This window comes from Callospermophilus lateralis, chromosome 11 (assembly GCF_048772815.1).
Source record: "Callospermophilus lateralis isolate mCalLat2 chromosome 11, mCalLat2.hap1, whole genome shotgun sequence".
Taxonomy (NCBI): domain Eukaryota; kingdom Metazoa; phylum Chordata; class Mammalia; order Rodentia; family Sciuridae; genus Callospermophilus; species Callospermophilus lateralis.
Window position 1 is genome coordinate 12,142,551 of NC_135315.1, and position 25,644 is coordinate 12,168,194.

Sequence of the window (25,644 nt, forward strand, 5' to 3'; positions counted from 1 at the left end):
CAACCTGTTTTTCATGGTCTGCACAGATGTACTTAACATTAATCACATAGCCATGATCTTTCCCTTTTGAGTACTAAATCTTAGTCTGAGTACCAGCTGTCCTCAATAGGTGGTTTTAATAGCATCTGCTACAATTTTGCTTTTCTTGAATATTCTTGAAGGCAGTGCAATAGTGTATTGTACGTGAGAGACAAACCTGATCTTCCACAGGACAGAGACTTAGATTTCTCTGGAAGGTGGCAGGGGGAGCACCAGTGTCACCGGGAGAGTGCTGGCACTACAGAGATGCGTTAGTGCAAGACAACCAGCCTGCCCGATGGCTGCCACACGGCCACATCGCCACATCGAGCTGATCCTTGTTCTGGCTTTGGAAGTGGCTGTAAAACCTGTTATTTCCTTATCATCTCCATGTCTCAGTCAAAGCACATAAAATGTAACTAATCCTTGTGCAGCAAACAACAGTCATGGGCGTGGGAAAGAGAAAGGAATTTTGAAAAAGTGTAAATAAACTTTCTGCCTGTCCTTTACCATAAATGAGGTGATTACAGCCACACCCGAAAGTCAGAGTTTTAGAGTCTCCAAGTTCCATGGCACTCGCCCTAGAGCACTCGGAAGAATATTATGCACCCATTTACTGCAATACAAAATTTTCAAGGCAAATCTGGGTTGACCTAGTGGCTCAGAATTGCCTAAGGGCATTGGGGAGGAGAGAGGGACCCAGACTTAAACATCCATTCACTGGAACAAAGCCATGTTCTCTCAACAAGGAGGCGCCCCCACGCAAACAGGACCTGAAGGAGTGCCTGCTGTGATCACTTGCCAATGTGCTGTAGCCTCGGCACAAGACTTCAGGCTTTCTTAAGAATCGCTGATTGAAATGACAATCAAAACAAAACAACCACCAGAAAACAAGGGATCAACAAAGTAACAGTAGAGCCATAGCTCCTGACACAGATTCTCACACCTAGCTGCCTCTGTCCCTCCAGAAGTAGACTGGAGACAACTCCACAAGTACTGCCTCACACTGGCTGGCCCCGTGGTTTTATTCTGAACACTGAGCTCGAGCTCTGATCATGAATCTGATCTTTGACAGGACAGAATTTTTTCTCCAAAGTACAATTTGACATTGTCAGTATCTGCTAGGGAAAAATGCCTGTATATGTCACATTTATTTTAGCAAATGAGGTGTGGTTAAAAAGTAGAAAGAATACTGATAAGTACAAAATAATACTTTAATAATACATGAACACAAACATGAAACAATGTAAACAGATTAAAGTTTTTGATATGATACTACAAACTTGATTTTGATCATACCCAGTACTAAAATTCTATGCAAACCATGAACATGGCATGCCAGAGGAACCACTGCTTTTTCAAGAAAAGGCGTTTCTCAGCCCACACTCAAAAGCACACAAAAAGGAAATCAGAAATAAAAGGGATTTAAAAAAAAATAACTTAGGCAGACACAAATAAAACCACCCCACTAATGTGTGAATGATGACGTTTTTATGATATTAATTACACTTAAGTATTAAAAAATGCCAGTGATCTCACAGTTTACAATATCCACATCTTCAAACCTGTGGGATGAAGGGCACAGTGCGGCCTGGACGTTCACACCCACCGCATCTCCTCATGCAGTTACCTGAAAACCAAAACCTCAGTTAGGACTTGTGGGCTTAATGGGTCTGTTGTTATAAAATGTGATATAATTCCAGAGAAGTCTGGGGTTAAAAAGTATATTTGATATCAAAATTCCTGTAAGAACCAAATTGTATTTACACCAAACAGAATCTTTTGAAAAATTAAAGATTATTTATAAGCTCTTTCCATTTATTTATTTGTCTGTTTACAGTATTGGGAATTGAACCCAGAGGTGCTTCCCCAGTTCTGTTAATTTGGAGGCAGGGTTCCAATAAATTGCTGAGAATTTCACTAAGTTGCTGAGGCTGGCCTCAAACTTTCAATCCTCCTGCCTCAGCCTCTGAAGCCACTGGAATTACAGGCATGGCAGCTCTTTCCTTTTAATTCAATGCCAAGTAAATGCTTTAATCTTACAGCATGAAAAGCAAGATTGTTGTACTGAATTGGAGCAGGCAAACACAATCTAGGTCCGTGACATCACTGGGAACCTTTGACTAAAAAGGTCACATCCCTGAGAAGAGCACACTGGGGGCACTCATCTCTGCCAGTGTTTCAACTTCACGGAGCATTGATCTATTTGGGTCTGGAGAACAGTGCCAAGCCCTTAGGGGACAGGGGACCTTGAAGATGTGAGCCAGTCACAGGAAGAACTGTATCACCTCCTCGTCTTGAAGAAAGACGGTGCCTCCTTCACTCTGCAATAGGCTTCCAGACCACATCTTGCCTGACCACTTGGGGGAGGCCCGCCTTTGCCATGCCTGGGTTCCCCCATCTTGTTCTGATGGGGCTGACAAAGCCCTGTGATCAGCAGAAGGGGGTGATGGCTCAAAGTCAGGCTATTTACTAAAAACATGTCTGTTTTTCAAAACCCATACTGCATCTAAGCATTCTGACAGACTTGAAAGTCAAGCCAGGAGACTCGCAGGTGCAAACAATACAAAGTAATGAGAGGGCACTCTGCCCACGGCTTCACCTTCTGCCCTGGTATGCCGTCAGCTCTTCTTGAAGGATGGATGCTCTCTTTTGTAGAAAGTTGACCTAGAAAAGATACCTTCTGTGAGAAAAGGTGACTACGGCTCAAATGTCAATATTGCACATAGAACACGGTAGGATTTTATCTAGATTCAGACAACTTCTTAGATAAAGCTCAGGATTTGTTGAATGTCAGTGATGTGTTTTTTAACATTTGGTCACATTTCATCCCTACTGAAAATGCACTAGAGAATAAAGTCACACTCCATTCTGCAGAGCCAATTTATCTGGCCCCATCCTATCTTTGTGGCCTCATCTGCCCGAAAGCCCTTGCCACCACTGTCACCTCACACACGTCTCCCACACTCCTGCCCTTTGGCATGGGCAATTTTCTCTCTATGGAATGCTTGGCTGACTGTCTTCTATTCATCCTCTATGGCTCATGTCACCTTCCTACGGAATGCTGCCATGATTCCTTCCCCCGCTGCCCGTGGGGGCCTCGCCCTGGGCCACGGCAGCGGCTCCCTCTTCTCCACTGCTGGATTCTGTCCCTGGCGCCTCCCATCCTGCCCAGTGGCTGTTGGTTTTCAGGTCTCTTCTCCAAACCTGAGGGCTCGCTGGGACAGGAGGACTCCTTCCAGTCTCTGTACCCAAGTCTTTTCCAGGGCTGGGCAGGTGGCTGTTATTCACTAGCTGTTTAATGAATGAATGAGAGTGAAAAGAAAATTACTGCTTTCTGGAAACCTCAATCCATCCTGGGAATTCCCTGAGGTTGGAGAGGCAGTATTTTGCAGTGGAAAGAGCCTGAGCTTTGCCTGGAATTAGGCCAACTTGGGTTCAATTCTTGGCTTGGCTTCTAAGGCTCTAGGAAAGTCACTTCAGCTTTTGAAGCCTCATCTGTGAAATGGGGCTAATGCCTGCTACTTCCCAAGGTCTGATGATGATGCAGAGTGATTAGTAGAAATTGTCCAATGCAGAGCTTGTGGCAGGTGCCACCCTCATGGCCCCACTTTTGCAGGGATGTGAGGCAGAAGAAACTAGGATCCCTAGCATGTTCTCTTAAACCGACTTTATGATGTATTTGATTATTTGGAAGCATAAATTTCTATACGACTAAAGATACCTGTAACAGCATAAGTTAAAAGCACCTTATAAACTCAAATAAAAACAATTTATTCTATGGCCTGATGTAATCAAGAGATCAAATTTGGGGCTGGGGTTGTGGCTCAGTGGCAGAGCGCTTGCCTAGTAGGTGTGAAGCACTGGGTTCGATTCTCAGCACCATATATCAATAAATAAAACAAATGTCCATTGACAACTAAAAATATATGTATATATAAAAAAAGAGTTGTCATTTGATCTGATCAGAATTGTTTACTCTTGCCTCTTTGGTCTGAGCTGTAGCCATGGCAACGGCTGATTGTGAAGCGCAGTTATGCAAGAGTATAACTGGCAGAACCAAAAATGTGCTTGAGAGAGAGGAAAGTACAGCTTCCAAATGGGTGCCTAGCACAGTGGTCCCTTGAGTTTGCTTATCTGTACTGTCACCCTATTTTTAATTTTATCAAATGACTCAAAGAACAATTAATAATTTTTGCATAGATGCAAGAACTACATTGAGTCAACTCTCCTCCCCTGTGCAGCACTACAATCAGAATTCTAACAATTTTAAAAAAATACAGGCACCTGTGCTTTCAAACTAAATTTGCTCCCTCTATGGCCTGTGATTCCATGCAGCTGCCAATTCTGAGCCCCCAGTGCAGCTGGCAACACTCTTTCTGGATCAACATCCAGTTTTAAGAGGCTGAAGTAGGTTTTATTACAGTGAATGATATGGATGATAACAGAAGCCCTGCAGGTGGGTATCAGATTCCCCGCCAGCTCCCCCTCAACACCTCCAGGGGCCAGGGGCGGGGAGAAACAACCCAACCTTCCTCCAGGGGCTCAGGTTCTTCCTCCCTGAAGTCAACAGGTGAGTCACACCAGGAGAGCTCTCCATGTAAATAAAGGTTGCTTAACTCTTTGTGCTGACCTTTCTTCCAGCACTTAGTTTTATATGCTGGAGTGACACAGCACAACTTCTTGGTAGCCAATGGCAATAAGTAGCAGAAGGACCAACAGAATGAAGATTTCATTTTCAGATAAGAGGCTTTTTACTGAGGGGAATATAACAGGGACAGCTAAAATTTGCTGCATGTTTCATCTTACACATTATAAATATAGCTAATGAGAACTGTATCAAACCATATCATTTAGTTGTAAATAAATTTATTGAGCACCTGCTATGTGCCCAGCAGAGTTCTTGGCCTAGAGAGTGCAGGCATACCTCACTCATGGATCCTTTCTAGGAAAACACACATCTTAAAACTATTAAAAATGTGAGTGGGTGAACTCTTTCTCATGTTAGAAGTAAAAATTCATTAGGCCAGCAATACATAAAACATTCAAAGAATATGGAAGTATATAGTCTACTTAGAAATAAGTATCCAAAGTCAAATCAGTTTTACCTCTCACATTATATTTTATGAACTATACCAACAACCATGTATTTCAACAAGAAATATTGAATCTAACAGTTTGAATACCTTGTCATTATTTTGTCTTGCACTGAAAATACATCTTATTTTAAACAACCATATGAAATACACCAGAATAAACATGCTTCCAAATTAATGATGCTTTCTTCTCTGCCCCTTAGTACAGTGAGGAATCAGTAATGTGCTAACTGGTAGCAACTTGGACCAAGTACTGCAAATAAAAGGATGAAGTTGTACTGGGATGTGGATGGCAAATGACCCAAGCTCCATGACTGAACTTTTCAATTTCAAGGGGACTTGTAAGAAAACCTTATGGAGACAATGAGTTCCTGTTTTGTTTTGTTATTGGTACTGGGGATTGAACCCAGGGATGCTTTACCACAGAGTTACATCCTTAGCCCTTTTTATTTTTTATTTTGAGACAGGGTCTTGCTAAGCTGCTTAGATCTTCGATAAGTTGCTGAGGCTGGCCTTGAACTTGTGATTCTCCTGCCTCAAGCTCCCAAACTGCTGGGATTACAGATGTATGCCACCATGTCTGGCTTGAGACAATGAGTTCTTAAAGTAGTAAGAAAAATATTTTAAAACAAGACAAAAACAATCATCCTGGATGCTGGACTCCTCAGGACATAATGTTGATTTCTGGCAATAGTTCAGAATCAAATTTATTTCCAAGTTTCTTTCCAGGATATACATATCACCTAAATACTTGGGGAAAGTCTCAGTTCTTGCCATTACCTGTGATTTTAGGGAGGAAATGGTGTCTTCAAGTTCTTGTCTTAGAGATGCTGGCATCAACCCTTTGAATTTTGTTTCATATTCTTGCCGTATGTAAGTTATCTAAAATGGAAAAAAAGAAAGTCATCTTTTTTTTTTTTTAAACCACAGACATGACTGTTTTGATTTTAAGAAGTGCCAGAATGATATCTATTTATCACAAAGATAAGTTTGCTTATCAGACAATAAAGCTGAAATGAGAGGAGAGTTACACAAACGGAAAAGCTATCCAGCTTGACCTTGCGACTCTGGAAGAGATGGGCCCTGCAACAACACTTTTATCTCTTTAAAAGCCTTGTTAACATAATTTGCAGCATCTGATAAGTAAATCACTTATTTTCTCCTCTCCACTCCCAAGGCCCACCCCTGCGCTAATGCTGCAGCCCACCCTTGATCAGGATGTGGATGACGATCACACTAAACTGTGACTTGAGGACAACTCACGGCCTTGGCAGGTATCTGGGGTACCTGTATGATTCCTATGGTTATAAAGGTATGAAGGATGGAGAATCTGAAAGCTGTGTCTCAAAGCCTCCTCAACACAGGTGGACAGCAGTAGTCGTCCTGGATATGGGGAGCTCCCTGGCTCTCCAGTTTCTTCTGCCTCCAGAACATAATCAGGCCTGTGCCCAGCCAGCTGATGATCATCGAGCTGGTCAAGAAACGTTGCACTTCTCTAAAAGCTGAGGAGGTGAGGGTGGTGAAAATGAAACCATTGGAAGGTACGTCCAGGCAGGATGAAGGTGTGTGTGGATGCCACATAAATGTGAGAGGCACATGGTGCTGCCTTTCCACAGCGGAGTTTGCATTTTTCTTCCTCCTAATCTGAGATGTGCTAGAATTTATTACTTTTAGAATCTGTTGCATGTGCTGTGTCAATTTAAAGCTAACTTGCAGTGTATCACAGAAATGGCTCATCAGACACACCTGGAAATAAGGAAATACAGTATGAAAATGTGTATGCCTGAGTTCATCCACACAAGGCTATAGATTTGCTAAGGTAATGTAAAATTATTAATCTTTAAGTCCCAAATTTTTTTATGCTAAAAAATTGAAGAAGAAATTTATTCTAGTAATTCATTACTTACTAATATTCTGTGGCAATTTTTGATTTTTGGCAAGACACTTTTTTGAGATAAGCTATAATTTTGTGATTTAGAGCTAAAGGAAAAAGAAAGTAATGAAAATGATCTCTTCTCACTATGTAAAGACTTTGCTGATCAACTATTTGTTGCTTGTCACATCTTGATTTTTCTTACCCTCTTGCACTTATTTTCAATAGCTATATCTGTTAACCAACTCAAATGAAAGGCAAAAAGAAAGCAACACATATGCTGTGTAACACAGGCTTTAGGGCAACATTTAGAGAGTCTCTCTCTCTCTCTCTCTCTTTGGTACTAGAGATTGAACTCAGGGGCATTTGACCACTGAGCCACATCCCCAGTCCTATTTTGTATTTAATTTAGAGACTTATTTAGAGACTGAGTTGCTTAGCACCTTGCTTTTGCTGAGGCTGGCTCTGAACTTCAGATCCTCCTGCCTCATCCTTCCGAGTCACTGGGATTATAGGCGTGTGCTACGGCACCAGCTAGCTCCTGCTCTTTTAAAAAGGACTAATGCTATTATTATTAGAAAGGACTATTTCTTGTGTCCTTATCTGTAGGAATTTCTGCTGTCTGTCTGCTTGTAAGACAACTTGGCTGGGTATAAAAATGCTTCAATCTTATTCTTTTCTCTCAGAACTTTGGAGACATTTCTCTCCTCAGTCTGAGGTGAAGCTAATTTTTTCCATGTTGAATTTGATTTTCTTTCTTTGCTAGGATGAAAGAAATTCATCCTATGATGAACTGATTTTTTTCCATATGATTTCCCCCCCTCAATTTAGTAACTTCACTGGGAAATGTTTTGGTATTAATTATTCTATATCAGTTTTCCTGAGATACTGTGTGTGCCCTATTTTCAATTCTTTGAACAGAAGTTACAAGAATTGTTTATGTTCTATTTTTAAAAATATTTTCAAATTGTAGATGGACACAATACCTTTATTGTATTTATTTATTAATGTTGTGCTGAGGATCTAACCCAGTGCCTCACACATGCCAGACGAGTACACTACTGAGCCACAACCCCAGTCCCTATATTCTATTTTTTTAATCTACGTTTTAGTTTTCAGATATGTAGATTTTGCATATGTTGACTATTCTTTAACTATATCCCATAATTACAATTTTCTCTGTGATTACTTTGCTTTCTTATTTTATATCTATTTTATATTTTCACTTCATTTTGGATAATTTCCTTCAGCTGGATTCCATATTTCCTTGGATGTTTTCAGATATAATTTTTCTGTTTTAGTTTCTTCTAATATGATTTAAGTCATCTCTGTAATCTTTTGATTTTGTTTACCATTTTTCCTAAGCTCTGAGAGATCATTTTTGAACTGATTGTTGAGTTAGTTTCATCTTTTAACAGACAGCTCTTCTTTTTCCCCCACCTTCCATTTTGAAAGAGAGAGGGGGGGGTGGGGGAGGGAGGGAGGGAGGAAGAGAGAGAGAGGGAGGGAGGGAGAGAGAGGGGGAGGGGGAGGGAGGGAGGGAGAGGGGGAGGGAGGGAGGGAGGGAGGGAGAGGGGGAGGGAGGGAGGGAGAGAGAGAGAGAGGGAGAGAGGTGTTTTGCAAATGCTTTGACACTGTGAAGAGCTGTTTGTTACACAGAACTGTAATCTGTCTGACTCTTACCCCTGTTCCTTAAGTAGTTTATGCTAGTTCCCTTTTCTTAAAAAAAAGACTTTATGCTAGTTCCCTTTTCTTAAAAAAAATTACACTTCATTTTTGAATGGAACCAGCTATTTGCTCAGTGTTGAGGTGGGGGGAGTAAACCGGGGTTAGCCACAGCTATGGTTTGGTTTTGTTGTCTTCAATACTTTAACCAAATCCATCATTTCATTTGCTCTGAGGGCCCATCTCCCTCCATTTTCAAGTACTTTAGATGTCACGGCCAAGTGTGCGAAGCTCCCTGGCTCATGCTCATGGTTTCTCCTGACTCTCTCCCTGTCCTACCCCCACTCCTCACACCTGTGTTCTCCCTCTACTGGAAGGCCAAGCAATGAGAGTAGAAGACTGCATGCGACAACGTTGCTCTCCAGCATCACCATCCCTTGCATCACTTTTTAAATGTAGTCTGCTACATCTTCTGACTTTTACTGAGGACCCATCTATTTCTTCTTCCTCTTACTTTATTCTTTGTTTTTATAATTTCGGTGAATTTGAGTAAACTTAAAATGAGCCCCTGGAAAATGTGAAATTACCTCACCTATAAGTGAGACTTTCAATCAGGAAAATATTAGTATACTGAATTCCTAAGTCCAAATCCTGAATCTAAAGATCACTATATCAAACATAATCTGTTACTTTACTAAAGCCATGGAAAACCTTAACCAACCTGTTTTTATTATATTTATGAGACTACAAATGTTTATTGAGTACTTTCTATGCCAGATATAATGCTAAATGTTTTATATGGATTTAATCCTTCTGATGATAAAATGAGGTAAGCACAAAGAGGTAAGCCCGGATTTGAACTCAGGCAGTCTCCTTCTCTTCCTTCTCCTCCTTCTTCTTTGTTTGGCATGAGAAACTGAATCCAGGGGTACTTTATCACTGAGCTATGTCCCCAGCCATTTTCTTTCTTTCTTTTCTTTCTTTTTTTTTTATTTTGAGAAAGAATCTCGCTTAAGATGCTTAGGGCCTTGCTAAGTTGCCGAGTCTGGCCTTGAACTCGCAATCCTGCCTCAGCCTCCTGAATCCCTGGGATTATAGGTGTGTGTCAGTTCCTGGTACATTCTGATTCTTTAAGCATGCATTCTTATCCACTATGTTCTATAATTTCTCTACTAATCCTTCCAAGTGCTAAAATGTCTCTTCCACACCAAAAGAAAAACAATGTCACAGACATAGCTGGTTTCAGGACAATCTGGTCTTACAACAGACAGAGAGAAGCAAGATGAAGTGGAATTGATCTAAGCAAAGGGTTTGATGGACATACAATTTCTTTGACTAAAGGAAGGGGACTGAGTTTTTACAGATATTTCTATTTTATTATACTTCAACATTAAATTTTATTAGCATATAGAATGCTATTATACCAGTGAGTGATGTTCAGCAAACAGAGAAGTATTCAAAGGCTGTTTTGGCTTAGAGACTCTGGAATTCCAGAATTTCTGTGGTTCATTTCCATCCTACTCGCCACTTCCACTACCCTTTTTTTTGGGGGGGGGGGTTAATTTTTATTTTATTTTATTTTTTTTATTGGTTGTTCAAAACATTACAAAGTTCTTGACATATCATATTTCATACATTAGATTCAAGTGGGTTATGAACTCCCATTTTTACCCCAAATACAGATTGCAGAATCACATCAGTTACACATCTACATTTTTACATAATGCCATATTAGTAACTGTTGTATTCTGCTACCTTTCCTATCCTCTACTATCCCCCCTCCCCTCCCCTCCCATCTTCTCTCTCTACCCCATCTACTGTAATTCATTTCTCTCCTTGTTTATTTTCCCATTCCCCTCACAACCTCTTATATGTAATTTGTTATAACAATGAGGGTCTCCTTCCATTTCCATGCAATTTCCCTTTTCTCTCCCTTTCCCTCCCACCTCATGTCTCTGTTTAATGTTAATCTTTACCTCCTGTTCTTCCTCCCTGCTCTGTTCTTAGTTGCTCTCATTATATCAAAGAAGACATTTGGCATTTGTTTTTTAGGGATTGGCTAGCTTCACTTAGCATAATCTGCTCTAGTGCCATCCATTTCCCTGCAAATTCCATGATTTTGTCATTTTTTAGTGCTGCGTAATACTCCATGGTGTATAAATGCCACATTTTTTTTTATCCATTCATCTATTGAAGGGCATATGGGTTGGTTCCACAGTCTAGCTATTGTGAATTGTGCTGCTATGAACATCGATGTGGCAGTATCCCTGTAGTACGCTCTTTTAAGGTCTTCAGGGAATAGTCTGAGAAGGGCAATAGCTGGGCCAAATGGTGGTTCCATTCCCAGCTTTCCCAGGAATCTCCATACTGCTTTCCAAATTGGCCGCACCAATTTGCAGTCCCACCAACAATGTACAAGTGTAACCTAACAAAAGAAGTGAAAGATTTATACAATGAAAACTACAGAACCCTAAAGAGAGAAGTAGATGAAGATCTTAGAAGATGGAAAAATATACCCTGTTCATGGATAGGCAGAACTAACATCATCAAAATGGCGATATTACCAAAAGTTATCTATAGGTTTAATGCAATGCCAATCAAAATCCCAACGGCATTTCTTGTAGAAATAGATAAAGCAATCATGAAATTCATATGGAAGAATAAAAGACCCAGAATAGCAAAAACAATTCTAAGCAGGAAGTGTGAATCAGGTGGCATAGCAATACCAGATTTCAAACTATATTACAGAGCAATAGTAACAAAACAGCATGGTACTGGTACCAAAACAGGCGGGTGGACCAATGGTACAGAATAGAGGACACAGAGGCTAATCCACAAAGTTACAACTATCTTATATTTGATAAAGGGGCAAAAAGCATGCAATGGAGGAAGGATAGCATCTTCAACAAATGGTGTTGGGAAAACTGGAAATCCATATGCAACAAAATGAAACTGAATCCCCTCCTCTTGCCATGCACAAAAGTTAACTCAAAATGGATCAAGGAGCTTGATATCAAATCAGAGACTCTGCGTCTGATAGAAGAAAAAGTTGGCTCTGATCTACATATTGTGGGGTCGGGCTCCAAATTCCTTAATAGGACACCCATAGCACAAGAGTTAATAACAAGAATCAACAAATGGGACTTACTTAAACTAAAAAGTTTTTTCTCAGCAAGAGAAACAATAAGAGAGGTAAATAGGGAGCCTACATTATGGGAACAGATTTTTACTCTTCACACTTCAGATAGAGCCCTAATATCCAGAGTATACAAAGAACTCAAAAAATTAGACAATAAGATAACAAATAACCCAATCAACAAATGGGCCAAGGACCTGAACAGACACTTCTCAGAGGAGGACATACAATCAATCAACAAATACATGAAAAAATGCTCACCATCTCTAGCAGTCAGAGAAATGCAAATCAAAACCACCCTAAGATACCATCTCACTCCAGTAAGATTGGCAGCCATTAGGAAGTCAAACAACAACAAGTGCTGGCAAGGATGTGGGGTAAAGGGTGCACTTCCACTACCCTTAAAAGGCACTGTGTGTCTCCTCTTCCACATTCTCCAGCCACATCACACCAAGCTGGACATCAACACCCTCTCTTTTCCTTTTCTCCATCATGGGAACTTCTCTGCCCACTTTACTCCATCTTAGTTCCTTAAAGCAAAGTCAAATTAGGAAATCTGAACATCATAACAATGACATTTCTGCAGTGTAATAAAGTTCTGGAAGCTGAGTGGAAATGGGGACCATGTGACCAAGATAACTGTGTCCCACACTCCCTGCAGCAGACTGCCTGTCCTTTCCAAAAAGGCACAGCACTGGCTGTGTTTAATGTTTCAAATGGACTATGAAGACTGAGGCATCCCTAACTTGAACTATATTGGAAAAGAAAAACTTATGTGTAATCAGACAAATACTCATTTACATAAATTAGAGACTACAAAGTGTACAGAATGTGCAGTTGACTTGAGCCAAGAGGGTCCCTGGAAATAAATGAGTGTTTGTCTGATTACACATAAGTTTTACATGTTAAAAATATGGAAGGGAGAACTAAAGCCTATTTTATGATATTTTTATTTGGAAAACACTATTGATTCATCATGCCAATAGGTCGAAACTATGTCAAAACGTGAACTTTCTTTTATATAATATAAAAAGTCAGAGGGAAGTATGTGGCTTTGTATAAACCACTTAGGGTCAGTGGCTCAAACATGTCATTATTACAAGTTGCAATGCACTGAACACTTTCAAAGGGCTGGGAAAGGGGAGACCAGTTATTGAGTCGTCACTGATCCGCCCTGTGGTTGTTATTTACATATGTCTGCTTGGTCATTCATTATCGTATTCTATGTAAGGTTCAGGAAAACCAGTAGGCCTGATGTTACTTTTCCAAGTCCAACAAGCACCTGGGGGTCAGTTTGGTAAAGAGAAAACTGAGTAAGAATTCTATCATGTTACCTTTTAATCTCTCTCCACTTTGCCACTGGTATCATCTTGGTCCAGATACCCTCATCTTGTGCCTGGATGACTGCAGTATTGGTACGTTAGTTTTCTTTTTCAATTAATTTGTTTCACTTTTAAAATCAAGGTTAAGCCAGTGTGCTTGGGCAAGCCTGTAATCCCAGCAACTCAGAGGCTGAGGCAGGTAGCAAGTTCAAGGCCAACCTCAGCAACTTAGCAAGACCCTGTCTCAATAAAAAAGTGGGGGTGGGGAATGTGGCTCAGTGGTTAAGAGCCTCTGGGTTCCATCCCCAGTACAGCCCCCCGACTCTGGTGAGCCCAGAGCTGCCTCGCTACCTGAGCATGGGACATGCTTTCCTTCAATTGATTCGCCACATGCCTGGGTTTTTTCTCACCACAGGGCTCTTTCATCTTCCCTGATTCTTCTTTCTTGTCTCATGGGGTTTTGCCACTCTGTCCATCTGGACCTCTGGATACTGGAGGCTCCTGTTCTGGGATGAAGTCAGGGAGGCTGCAGATCCAGGTGTCCAGTCGAGGGAGATTCTCCAGGCCCCAGTGAGCAGGCTATGCCTGGGGCACTGCCTGCCACCTTCCGTTAGCCATAGCCCTGAGTGTAGTCGGCAACAGCTTTCATCAGCAAGATGGGGTTTTCAAGCTGCCACCCAGGCTCCTGTCACATTCCTGGCTAGAGGCATTGAGCATTTTGGGTCTCTGTTATCCTCCAGGGCTTTCCTTTCAGCTGCTCCTCTGCCTGCTCGGGGCTCAGGACCACGGGCCTGGAGCTTGGCTCTCCTCTCTACTCTGAGGCTCTGTTCTGTTTCTAGGCCACAGCTGTCCAATATGCTCTAAGGCCACCTTTTCATGTTCTTTTCATATTTGATCATATGTTGATATTCTGAACAGGGAGGGTGCCTATAATATGGCTTCACAGAGCATCCTGCACCAAAGGACAGACTATAATCTTTTACTTTAGGATTGTAAATGTGGGCCAAAGAGCCCAGACATGGAACTGAATGCCTGGAACTGGAGCTATCTATACCTGCCTCTAAACTATGTGCCCTGGGAAGGTTAACTTCTCTGCATCTCAGTTTCCTTGTCGGGGAAATCGGAATTATAGCTTCTCCAGGCCATTTTGAGGATTAGATAATTTGAGACATGTATGATTTTTTTTACAAGAGTTGAATATAGTAAATGAATAAATGTTAGTTGTCATTACCATCACTTAATGGAGATTTTTATATTTAATTGTATTATTATCTGTATATTATGATTATGTACATTTAACTTAGCCATTCTTGTACCATTAGGTTTTTTGTGCTATTTCTAATTATTTGCAACACTATAAATCCTTATAGCATATTATTTGCATATATTCATGATTAATTTGAGTACTCCATTTAAATCTCTTTTTGTGTTTTTCAGTATCTGCTGATTGAGAAAGTATATAATGGGCTGGGGATGTGGCTCAAGCGGTAGCGCGCTCGCCTGGCATGCGTGCAGCCCGGGTTCGATCCTCAGCACCACATACAAACAAAGATGTTGTGTCCGCCGAAAAACTGAAAAATAAATATTAAAAATTCTCTCTCTCTCTCTCCCTCTCTCTTAAAAATAAGAGAAAGTATATAATAACAAAAACCTTATATGAATCCAGAATCAGTTTTAAATGAATTTGTATTTACTAATTAGAAAAAAAAAATCTACTGTACATACATTTAAAAAGCAGTAGAACCTTTTTATCCAAACTGTTTACAATGGCTGGTCCATGTCTTAGTTTGAGCTGCTATAACAAATACCATCGACTCAGCCCAGTGCGATGGGGTATACATGTGATTTCAACACCTTGGGAGGTTGAGGCAGGAGGATCACAAGTTCACAGCCAGCCTCAGCAACTTAGAAATTCTCTGACTCAAAATAAAAAGGAATAGGAATGGAGCTCAGTGGGTAAGTGCCCTGGGTACAATCCTCAGCACCAAAACCAAAAACAAATATGTAGAGTGGGTGGAGGCTGCTTAAGGAACATTTATTTCACACAATTCAAAGGCTGAAAGTATAGGATTGGGGTGCTCGTGTGGTCAGGTGGTTGGAAAGGGCTCTCTTCCTAATTCTGTCTCCATATGGCCTTCCCTGGGGACAAGCACACAGTGAGCACTGAGCTTTCCCTCTTCCTGTAAGGCCACTTGTCCAACTATGAGGGTCTCACCTCCATGACTTGTCTAGACCTGACTACCTCTCAAGTCCCCCCCTCGAATCCCATCAGGGTGGGAACTAGGCCTCAGGTGTGGATGTGGGGTGGGTTATCAGCACGCAGTCCACAGAGGTCTGCAAGTGGAGTTTTACAGATCTTTGCCAGCAACTCTGCCCACAGTTGGAGAACCATGACTCCATGCTTTGTGAATTGATGTAAGGAAGGATCTCAAAACCTTCTCTAATTTCTGGATCTCTCTACCCATTAGAAATACATGGGAAGATCAGGGGGATTAACAGATGCTTCTCCGCACCGTGGGTTAGTTTATTCGGGGCCCGTTAGCTATCTGTCCTTCTGACACCTCATTTAGCTGAATTACAGAGCAAAGGGAGTTTGACAGGTGGTACACCAAGGAACAGGAGGAGGAGAGGGAGGACAAGAGGCAACTTTGGGGCATATGTAGTGTACTCTGAAGTGGAGCATGGGTGGGCGTGCGGTAGGTGGTCTGGAGAGAGCATCAGAAAGACATTGGGCTTCCAACAGGTTGTGAAGGGCAGGTAAGGGGTGGACAGGAGCAGGGCCCTGGAAGTAGGGGCTTGTTGGAGGGGGTAGTTAGGTATAATATAAACTGAAATGTGAAGGAAGTTTCTGAGGGATCAGCCTTTGTGTAGCAAAAAGTTTTTGCTTTGGCACTTTAGGGGAGTGAGTACATAGAACTTATATGTCTTATTTTCTAGTCTGAAGAAGAAAGGTGAAAGATACAATAGTAAAAGATGATGCCAAATTAAAAAAAAAAAGCTATAGTACAGCTGAGAAAAAAAAATGCACTACCTTCTAAGAAATGTCATCTTATTGGGGTGAAGGTTCTGTGTTGCCACAGCAACTGCCAAGGAAGATCCACTGTAAGAAGGGTGCTCTGCAGCACTGCTTGTGGAGATTGAACCTCAAAAATACAGTGAAAATAGAAGTAACCATAATTTTCTTAAAATCTTAAAATATTCATATCCCTTTCTTTCTTCAAAATGGTTTCATTTTCTCTAACTGGTGCCCTCCCCGATATGCACACAGCTCAGTGGGAGTCCTCCTGTTCCTGCAGGGGCGGGGGGAGACCAGTTTCCACAGCAGGGAACGAAGCCTGCTACTGAAGGGGTCTGCGACCCCAAGGCAAGGGGGTGGCTGGCCAGCAAAGCAGCTGCGGCTGCTATGGTTTGAGGGTGGCATGGACTAGTTTCTAGGAAGGGTATGAGGTTACATTTTCAGGAAAAGGAACAGTGTTCTGGTTCTGTGGAGGAAATGATGGCTACAGAAAAAGAGAAGGACTTGAAAGAATGAGAGGAGGGTTGGAAGCAAGCACTTTAATTAGGTTTAGAAGCTCCAAATCCAGCTTCAGGTAGTTCAAAAAAATTCCCTGACACCAAAAAGAAGCAAAAGAAGTATAAGAATTCACACATATAGGCCAGGCATGGTGATGCCCGCCTGGAATCCCAGCTGCTTGGGAGACTGAGGCAGGAGGGAAGCAAGTTCAAAACCAGCCTCAGCAACTTAGCGGGGCTCTAAGCAACTTAGGGAGACCCTGTCTCAAAATAAAAAATACAAAGGGCTGGGGATGTGGCTTTAATTACCAGTACCAAAAACCAAACACAAACAAAACCAAAAATAACAACCCCCTCGCCAAACAAAAAATGTGGAAAATGGGGAAGACACTCAATACCAGAAAATGATTAATAAACTGCTCAAATCTGTTCATGAATCAAAGACTCAAATACTTAATAATATTAAGGTTATGACATGAAATAAACAGTTGAATATTAAAGTCTTGGGCAACATTTTGCATATAAACTGTATTCCTTATTTCTTGACGGAGAGGCAAAAGCCAAAACCACGTTATAAAACTCCTATAAATAAACATGGCCTTAGAAGGTGCTCCCTTAGCATTAACAAGACATATGTAGTGGATAATTCATTCACCAGGATTCATTCGGCTTTCACCCTGGCATTCATTCACCTGGAATCCACCCTTCCTCCACTCTTCACCCCATCCTAGGTCAGGGCTGGAGTCTGTGACAGGGGCCTATGTCAATCATCACACCACAGCCAGAAGCCACGATTGTTTAGGGCCTACGTCCATGATTCAAGTCCAAGTGACCAGAGTGGCTGATTGTCAAGAGACACAGGCTCTCTCTCACCCACTGGACTCCTACTCCAGGGATGCCATTCTGGAATTGTCACAGTTATCTTGTTACCACGGAGTGAGAACTGGACTCAGAACAGGACCAATCCAGGGAGGAAGAATTGAGAACCAGAGAAAGAAAGAAACCAGGCCCTTTATCAAAACACACCTGCAAAGAGCCACGTCCTGAGATTTTTCAGTTCGGGTTGGATTTTGTGTCACATGTGACCAACACAATATGAACTGAAACAATAAGCAAAACATTAATTTGCATTCATGTGTATTGCAACCATTAGACCACTGTTCAGCAAACTGCAGCCTGCGGGCAAATCTGGCTGACTACCTCTTTTTGTTAATAAAGTTTTACTGTAATACAGTTGTGCTCATTCATCTATGGCTGCTTTCTCGTGACAATGGCAGAGCTGTGTAGTCACAACAGAGGGCCTGTGGCCGAACCCTCCAACACTTGCTACTTGGCCCCTTAAAGAAACATGGCAGGGGCTGGGGTTGTGGCTCTGTGGTAGAGCACTTGTCTAGCATGTGGGAGACACTGGATTCGATCCTCAGCACCACATAAAAATAAATAACTAAATAAAGTAAAAACAACAACAACAAACACATGGCAGCTCCTGTGCAGGATTGTGAGCTCCACAGGGCAGTGGCAGTATTCGTTTTGCTGGCTGCTGCAGCCCCGGCACTTAGCCTGGAGCTGGGCATATGGCAGCAGCTCAATGCATATTCACTGAGGAATGAATGAATCCAAACCTCAGAGCTCACAACCATTGGTGTTAAGTCCGTCTTTATCTCAAAATGACAGGATCTTCAGAAACTCTAGAGTAAATTAATCACCAAAGCTTTCCCTAAATACAAAGAGCAGATTCTGTCATCATGGAATTGCAGTTCTTAATCAGCACCGTGGCTATTAATAAGTAGGCCAGCTTCAAAGCTGAGAAAGTCGGAGGCAAACACCAGGCCTACAGTGCTGCTGAGATCAAAAGGGATCTTAGAGATCCACCCCAAGGACTGAGGTCTGTTTCATCCACGCTGTTTCCTTCCCACACTTCTTCTCCTTTACTCACTCTAAGACTTTCTATGGGGCTGTGATCGTAAATGACTCAGGCCTCTCTTTCTTCTGAGATTAAATTCCGGCTCCTTTCTGGCTAGAATGATACTCTTTGCCCGATTTCTAATTTTTCCTTCCTAATGTTTTTTTCTTAGCTTAGGTTGACACCTACAGTGAACATTCCCTCCAAGAAGGAGCCATACAGGTCTTGAAGAACTGGGCGCCCTACAGTGGTTTCCCAGGTATGGAGGAGAAGGCCCGAGTGTGGGCCATCAGGGAGGTGAAAACAGGGAGCTTCGAAGAGCCACGCCTGTCTGAGTTAGATGGAAGCACCTTCTCTATTTCACAAGGCACTTCTCTGAAAGGCTTTGGAGAAAATAAAACCTGGGGGAGGGACAGATGATTGTCACTTCTGTTTTCAGGGCTTGACCTTTCTCTTAAGAGTGACTAGCCCTTTTTCGTTGGGGCTAGACTTCATGAAAAGATAATTTCCATCAATGGAGAGCCAAAACCCCAACCAAGAAGTTGGGGAGGAAGACCCCTAAGATTTAAAGACCCAAGAAGATTCACAGAGTGAGACCGATCCTCAGCAAGACTGAAGGGATTTGGGGGTTCCTCAGATATTTACTCTTGGTACACTGAAGAAAGGCTGGACCAGCTGGCACACAGTAAATGTGCAACAAATATTGTTTTAACAAGTAAATGACTGAACACAATTGTGGTTGAAGAATAGGTGGGACCTTAAAATAATGGAAGGCAATAAAGGCCATGCTAATAAGTTTAGATTTAATATAGCAGAAACTAGGAAAAGCAAAGAAAAACCCACATTGATAATCACCCAATATATGCCAGATACTGTATCAAGCACTTACCATAGAGTCTTTCACATATTGTGAAGATTCTATTTAATCCTTACATAAAATCTGGGGATTAGATGTTAACACACTCACAATCCACAGAGGAGGAAACCAGCTCACAGGAACTGCTAGAACCAGGCTCAAACCTGACATCTAACCCTCTGCTGTTCTCACTTACTCTGTGGGGGGAAGAGAGGAAAAGATCAACCTGGAAATGTGGAGGAGAAGTCTCAGGAGATGGGATAGCCGGGCATCCTGGGGGCAGCTGGGAGCTGCTGGAGAGTCAGGTGTGTGAGGAGCTCTCAATGGAAGGTGCTGCCCATGGGAAAGTCACATGAGAGAAGCCGAAAATTAGCTGGCGTGAAGAACAGAAGTAAGGGATGCTGAAGAGAAGGATTTTTACCTTCAGCCCGAGCCTAGAAGAAGGGTGAGGTTACTATAGAGGCGGTGGTTAGAGAGGGTTGGTCTGGCTGTGGTAGGAGAGAAGATCTGCTTTGAGTTTGTAAAACTTCGTTTGGGGCACCAGGGAGACACCTGTGTGCAGGAGTGGAGCTCAGGAGAAAGCCAGGCCAGAGACCTGAGAACTGTGGGCCAGCTGAGGAAGGGGAAGCCCCTGGGAGGGAAGAGCTCTCGGAGGGGGAAGGAGAGGATGGGGATGTTCCCTGAACCGTGACTCATCCATAAAGGACTCTCACATCGAAGATGGAGAAGGAAGTGAAAGCAGGAAAGACCAGGAATGGCCTGGGAAGGGAGATGAGTCTAGAGAGGTGGATGGTGTTGGGTCTCACAAAGGAAGGGAGCAGATGGATGTGGGGTGGTACAGAGAGGCCAAGGGAGTGAGGCCTGAAGAGCAGATGATTTCTATCATTTGCCTCAAATATCATCACCAGAGAGGAAACAGAGTACTCTAGATAGCATATTAATCCTAAAAGATTTGGGAAATCAGCAATGTTGCAATAAAGAGAGATTAAAATGGAATTAATTTGTTGATAGTTGTTTCCTATTTTAGAGTAAAACTTACAATAAAAGGTCCAAATCTAACTTCAGTCAATTATCACTCAAAATATCTAATTTAGTCAGAGATTTTTGACCTGATTTGAGGGCACTTTCAAAAAAGGCAAGCTATGACTGCTCCTTCTCTTCTGCACATTTAAACTCTTGACAATTATAAATAAGTTAAACCTCTCCCTCAAAGTGCCAATTATCTCCTTATGTTTGAGAGGGCATGTCTTGCCAGATATGGTATTCTACACAGAACACAAACAGGAATACAAAGGCAGTGGCTGTCCCACCGCACACCCAGGATTCACTTAGGCAGCTCCAATTACCACTAATGAGGATTTTGTGCATGAATCCCCTTACTTCCTAACGAATGGGGACAGAGACCCCACAACCTCATGGCAGAAAATTTCAAAACAACATTGTAAACAGTCACTGACTAAATTCATGAGCTGTTCACCTTTATACAGCAGAGAGGAAAGGGATTTCCATTCAATTAAAAGTTAGGGAGTGTGACTTTATCAAAGATTTCATTTGAGCTTTCTAAAAGAAAAAAAAGCCCACACTTTTTACACGAGAGGTAAAAAAGAGCCACATAAATATAAAACTAACCTGCACTACGCTAAAGAAGGGAATGGGCGAGATCATCTCTAAGTAAGATAACATGCAGCTGATGAGACTCGACTTGAACATGGAAGAATGAGCAGGGGTTTCTAGGTGCATGAGAGGGAGAAGAGATTGCTGGCAGAAGGGAGAGCAGGAACATGAAGGTGAGTGTGCACGCACACCCAGGGACCGTCATGTGGCTGGACTTGGTTAGGAGTCATGGGTGGGCAGGGGGTAGTGAGGCAGGCAGTGAAGATGCAGTTTAGGGTTTGCAAGTCAGACCAAGGTATTCAGGATTTATTCTGAAGACACTGGAGGAATTCAAGGTTTCTGATTGGAGACTAATACATCTCCATTACCATTACAGGAAGAGATGCCTTATGTAGCTGTCCGTCTTCTAGGTTCTTTAACTGATCTCCACACAGTCCTCTATTTTTCTGAAATGCAGATCTGACCAGTGTCCCCATACAGAGATGATTCCCTGGGTTCTTTTACCTCCTTCACACAGGTCATCTAAGCCATCTCATAATGACCTCAGCCTCACTTTCCAGGACCCTGTGGTGCTCCAGCAACAACCTAGCATTTCTGCCACAAGTCTTGACCCATGCCTTGCACATATTATTCTGTGCTCCTTCTACGCATTTCCTTCCTCCCAATGGAGCCTACTCTCCATTCTCACATAGAACTTTCTCCAAGACACCTTCCCTGGCCTTGTCAAGGTAACCATTCCCTGTACTAAGACTCCAGGTATTTCGTGCATATACTGTTGTTATTGTGATAATGATAACTGGTGCTTACTAAGTGTTCTCTATGTATCAAGCACCATATTGCACCCTTTTGCATATATTTTATTTCATGAATTTTCTCACAAATCTTTGATAGTATTTTATAGCTATTTACACAAAAAGAAACAGGCTTGGGCTGGGTTGTGGCTCAGTGGCAGAGCACTTGCCTAGCACAAGTGAGACATTGGGTTCGATCCTCAGCACCACATAAAAATAAATAAATAAAGGTATTGTGTCCATCTACAGCTAAAAATATATATATATTTAAAAGAAAAAACAGGGGGCTGGGATTGTGGCTCAGCGGTAGAGTGCTCACCTAGCATGGGCGGGACCTGGGTTCAATCCTCAGCACCACATTAAAAAATAAAGGCATTGTGTTGTGTCCATCTACACCTAAAAAATAAATATTTAAAAAAAAAAAGAAAGAAAAAACAGGCTTGCAGAAGTTACTGTCTAACCCATAGTCATACAGCTATCTAGTACGTGACCCAGGACCTGTATCTAAGCCTTCCTTACCCTAAAGCCTCTGTTTTTACTTCTTTATCACATAATATTATAATCACTGATTTGCATACTGTTTTCTCTTAGTAGACTGTGTGTTCCCTGAGGGTAAGTTCTGTGTTTAGTTGAAGATCAGTGCTATTTAAGAAGTAAATAAGATTAAATCATTATTTCTTTTGAAGTCTAAAAACACTATATGGATGGTTTTTGCCAGGATGAGGCATTTTGCCTTATGCAGTTCAGACAGTACACGAAACCAACGCCCTGTACCATGTATTTCTGGGCTTCCTTAAGCACCTGCTCTGGGTGATGTGGAGAAATGGCAGCCAGCTAGTAGCTCATTTTCCATCTTTTAAAAGAGGCTGGGGTCTACAATTTTTTTTTTTTTTTTTTTTTTTTTAACACATCAGATAAACTGGTAACGAATACTAAATGGCTTGGTCTACGAAGACTTACACGAAAGTACAATTTCCATTAGAAACAGTTATGAGAAACTTTCTTTTAAAAACATAAGTGCATTGTTCCTGATTTAGGCAAAACCAGCGTAGCCTTAAGAAACTGCACTGGGATGGTAATCGCTGTTAGATTGAGCAAGAGGCTTCGTCTTCTAATCTTTTTTTCATTGTTATTTTCACTGGTGTGCTCTTTCAGGAATGTCTCGGTGCATTCCTTATAAAACTGTTGCCCGGATCTTTTTTAAAACACATCAAACCAACAAAGGTCAAATAAAGAGCAGGCAGATTTTGTTCTTTCAGTTGAAGGCATTTCTTTAATATTAAAAATGTACTGAAATCTAGAAACATATTCTAATGATGTCTGAAAAGAATTCGTGCTAGAGAGTAAAAAGACAAAGGAGAAAAGCTCTCGACGACTGCTGGTGGCTGAGGGCTGTGGGACCCACCCTGGGACAGCGTCGTTCTTTACTTCAGCAGCAGAGAAAATTTACTATTTAAACTAGAAACAAAAATGTCCTAAACATTGTCGTTCTTTATGTTTATTGGCCCAGAAGGCAAAACGTATTTTAGTGAACATTTTAACCTCCTCATTTATAAGTGAAAACAAACAAAAAGATGTCTTTTCTTATTCAGAGAGAATTCTAGAAGGTTTGCTTTTGCTTTATTCCCAACCATCAGAGGCTGCTATCAGAAGAATCTCTCTGTGTAGCCTGAGTGCCCAAGTTGGTAACTCAGGACTCCATAGCAATTTCATTCCTGCTCTTTATCTTGCACATGTATTTAAAACCAGTGCTGGCAGCAGAACGTCTAAGATTTGGAGGATAAGGATACTATTTTATCTTGCATTATGCTAACTTTTTTTTCCAGCTTTGAGAAAATCTTTTTTCCCCCCTCCTTCCTTTTGATGAACTAAATTAATCTTGCTTCCTCTTGGCCTTAGGAAGAGTTTAAATACCAGACAGGTGAGCCCAAGTCCCTGTAAGTGGCTTATGTGATCTTTGTCAAGTCCAGTGATCTTGGAAATATGAGTTGCACTGTGAACTTTGGTTAATATATGTTTTAAACGTCCCTTAAGGCAAAGTAAATGTTTGATGGAATGGGAACTTTTAGAAGACTTTTCTGAGGTTTTCTATTTACTCTGCACATGGTATAGCTTGACTTAGGTAGCTGTAAGGAGTGGGGGAGAGGAGGGTGGCCAGTACAGCTGGACAAGGACTGGGTACAAGGTATGTGAGGGTGGCTGGTCTTAGGCATACAGGCCTGCAAACCACATTGTGGGGCTTCAGGATCATCCCCTGCTTCCACCCCCACCCCTACCCACCCTGCTTTTTTTTTTTTGGTACCAGGGATTGAACTCAGGGGCACTTAACCACTGAGCCACATCCCCAGCCCTTTTTGTATTTTTATTTAGAGACAAGGTCTCACTGAGTTGCTGAGCACCTCACTAAATTGCTGAGGCTGGCTTCAAACTTGCAATCCTCCTGGCTCAGCCTCCTGAGCCTCTGGGATATTACAGGCATGTGCAACTGTGCCCTGCCATCACCCTCTGCTTAATTATTTAACCACTTCAGGCCAATGGGATGGTGGAGACTGGTAGGTGGTGAAGGGAGAATGATGGTACCACCTCCAAGTGGCCCAGCCCATGCAGGCATAGACCTGGTCACCTGTGTTTGGTGCCGGGGTGCTCCTCTTTGCTTCTCCTGATCAATGCTCATGACTAAATTCACCCAGAACTAGGGGAGGTCCTGTGCAGAACACAAAGGGAGAATCGAACCTGTTTTCAAGGAATTCTAGTTTTGCTGGGAAACAAAATTAACCCACAAACATTATTCATGGGGAAACAAGGAACAGTAATAGGTGAGGGGAGAAAGGTCTTTGGGCCTGGCTCTGTTTGGAAGTTCAGTGGAAGAGGTGAGTCTTTAATTGTACTCCCAAGTGTGGCAGCAGTGAGGGAAAAAAAAAATTGTGGGTGGAGGAAAAAGCATGAACAAAGGCACAAATTAGTGTAGCTGGTAGAGAAGCAGAGAGCACACTCAGCTGGGCCTGCTGGAGACACCAGGAAGCTCAGAAATGGTGCTGGACCAATCCAGACTGAAGATTAGTGCCTGAGGGAGAAGTTGACGGGGGGGGGGGTGGTCTGGGGCAGGGGAATAGCATGATGACAGTGCTCTGTTAGAAAGATCACTCGACGTGGAGAGGCAGCTAGGAAGGGACCATTTCATACAAACCTGCAGTGATTATAGGATTCAAATAAAGACAACATGGGGAGAAGTCGAATAGGACTGAAGTGACACTGGGAGGTAGAAATCATTCTCCTTGGTGCGTGAAGAAATGGTTATACAATACGATGCTCAGAGTGGAGTCCAAGAATACGTGAAGCTTCCCAGCAGAGTCCCCTCTCAAGTCTGCTTACACTGTCAAGGACTCAGTGTCACAACGGAGCCATCTTGACATCTGTCTTAGTCAACTTGGGCGGCTATAACAAAACTGGGGAAGCTTAAACAACAAAAATTTATTTATCATAGTTCTGGAGGCCAGAAGTCCCAGGTCAGGGTGCTGGCCTGATTGGGTTTGGGTAGAGGTGCTCTGCCTGCTTGCGGATGGCTGCCCCCCTACTGTATCCTCATGTGGCAGAGAGGTATGAGATTTCGCTCATGTCACTTCTTGTGAGGGTGCTAATTTCATCGTGAAGTCTCCACTTACATGATCTAGTCACCTCCAAAAGGCCCCCTTCTCCAGCTACTACCATACTGGAGGTCAGGGATTAAACAGTGGGGAGAGAAGGAGGAATAAACGTTCAGCCCATAACATCAACTCAATTTTAACCACTTGCATTTCCATTCACAGGTTTTTTACCCCACTCTGCTAATGCTACTGGCCTCCTTTTCATTTGCAAAC

At 42.2% G+C, this 25,644-nt stretch overlaps 1 protein-coding gene across 4 annotated transcripts in view; it reads right to left on the minus strand.

Annotated features, from left to right (window-relative positions):
• Window positions 1-1,375: 1,375 nt before the first annotated feature.
• Window positions 1,376-25,644, minus strand: part of Cep112 (centrosomal protein 112) — a 472,932-nt gene continuing 448,663 nt past the window's right edge. For 3 of the 4 annotated variants that reach the window (XM_076869862.1, XM_076869864.1, XM_076869865.1), the window contains 2 exons: window positions 5,895-5,996; window positions 2,617-2,685 (listed from right to left, as the gene is read on the minus strand). In XM_076869862.1, the coding sequence (XP_076725977.1) occupies window positions 2,617-2,685; window positions 5,895-5,996 (171 nt within the window). Of the gene's footprint in view, window positions 1,649-2,616; window positions 2,686-5,894; window positions 5,997-25,644 lie in introns of those variants that run through there. The other variant, XM_076869863.1, reaches the window with a different exon arrangement.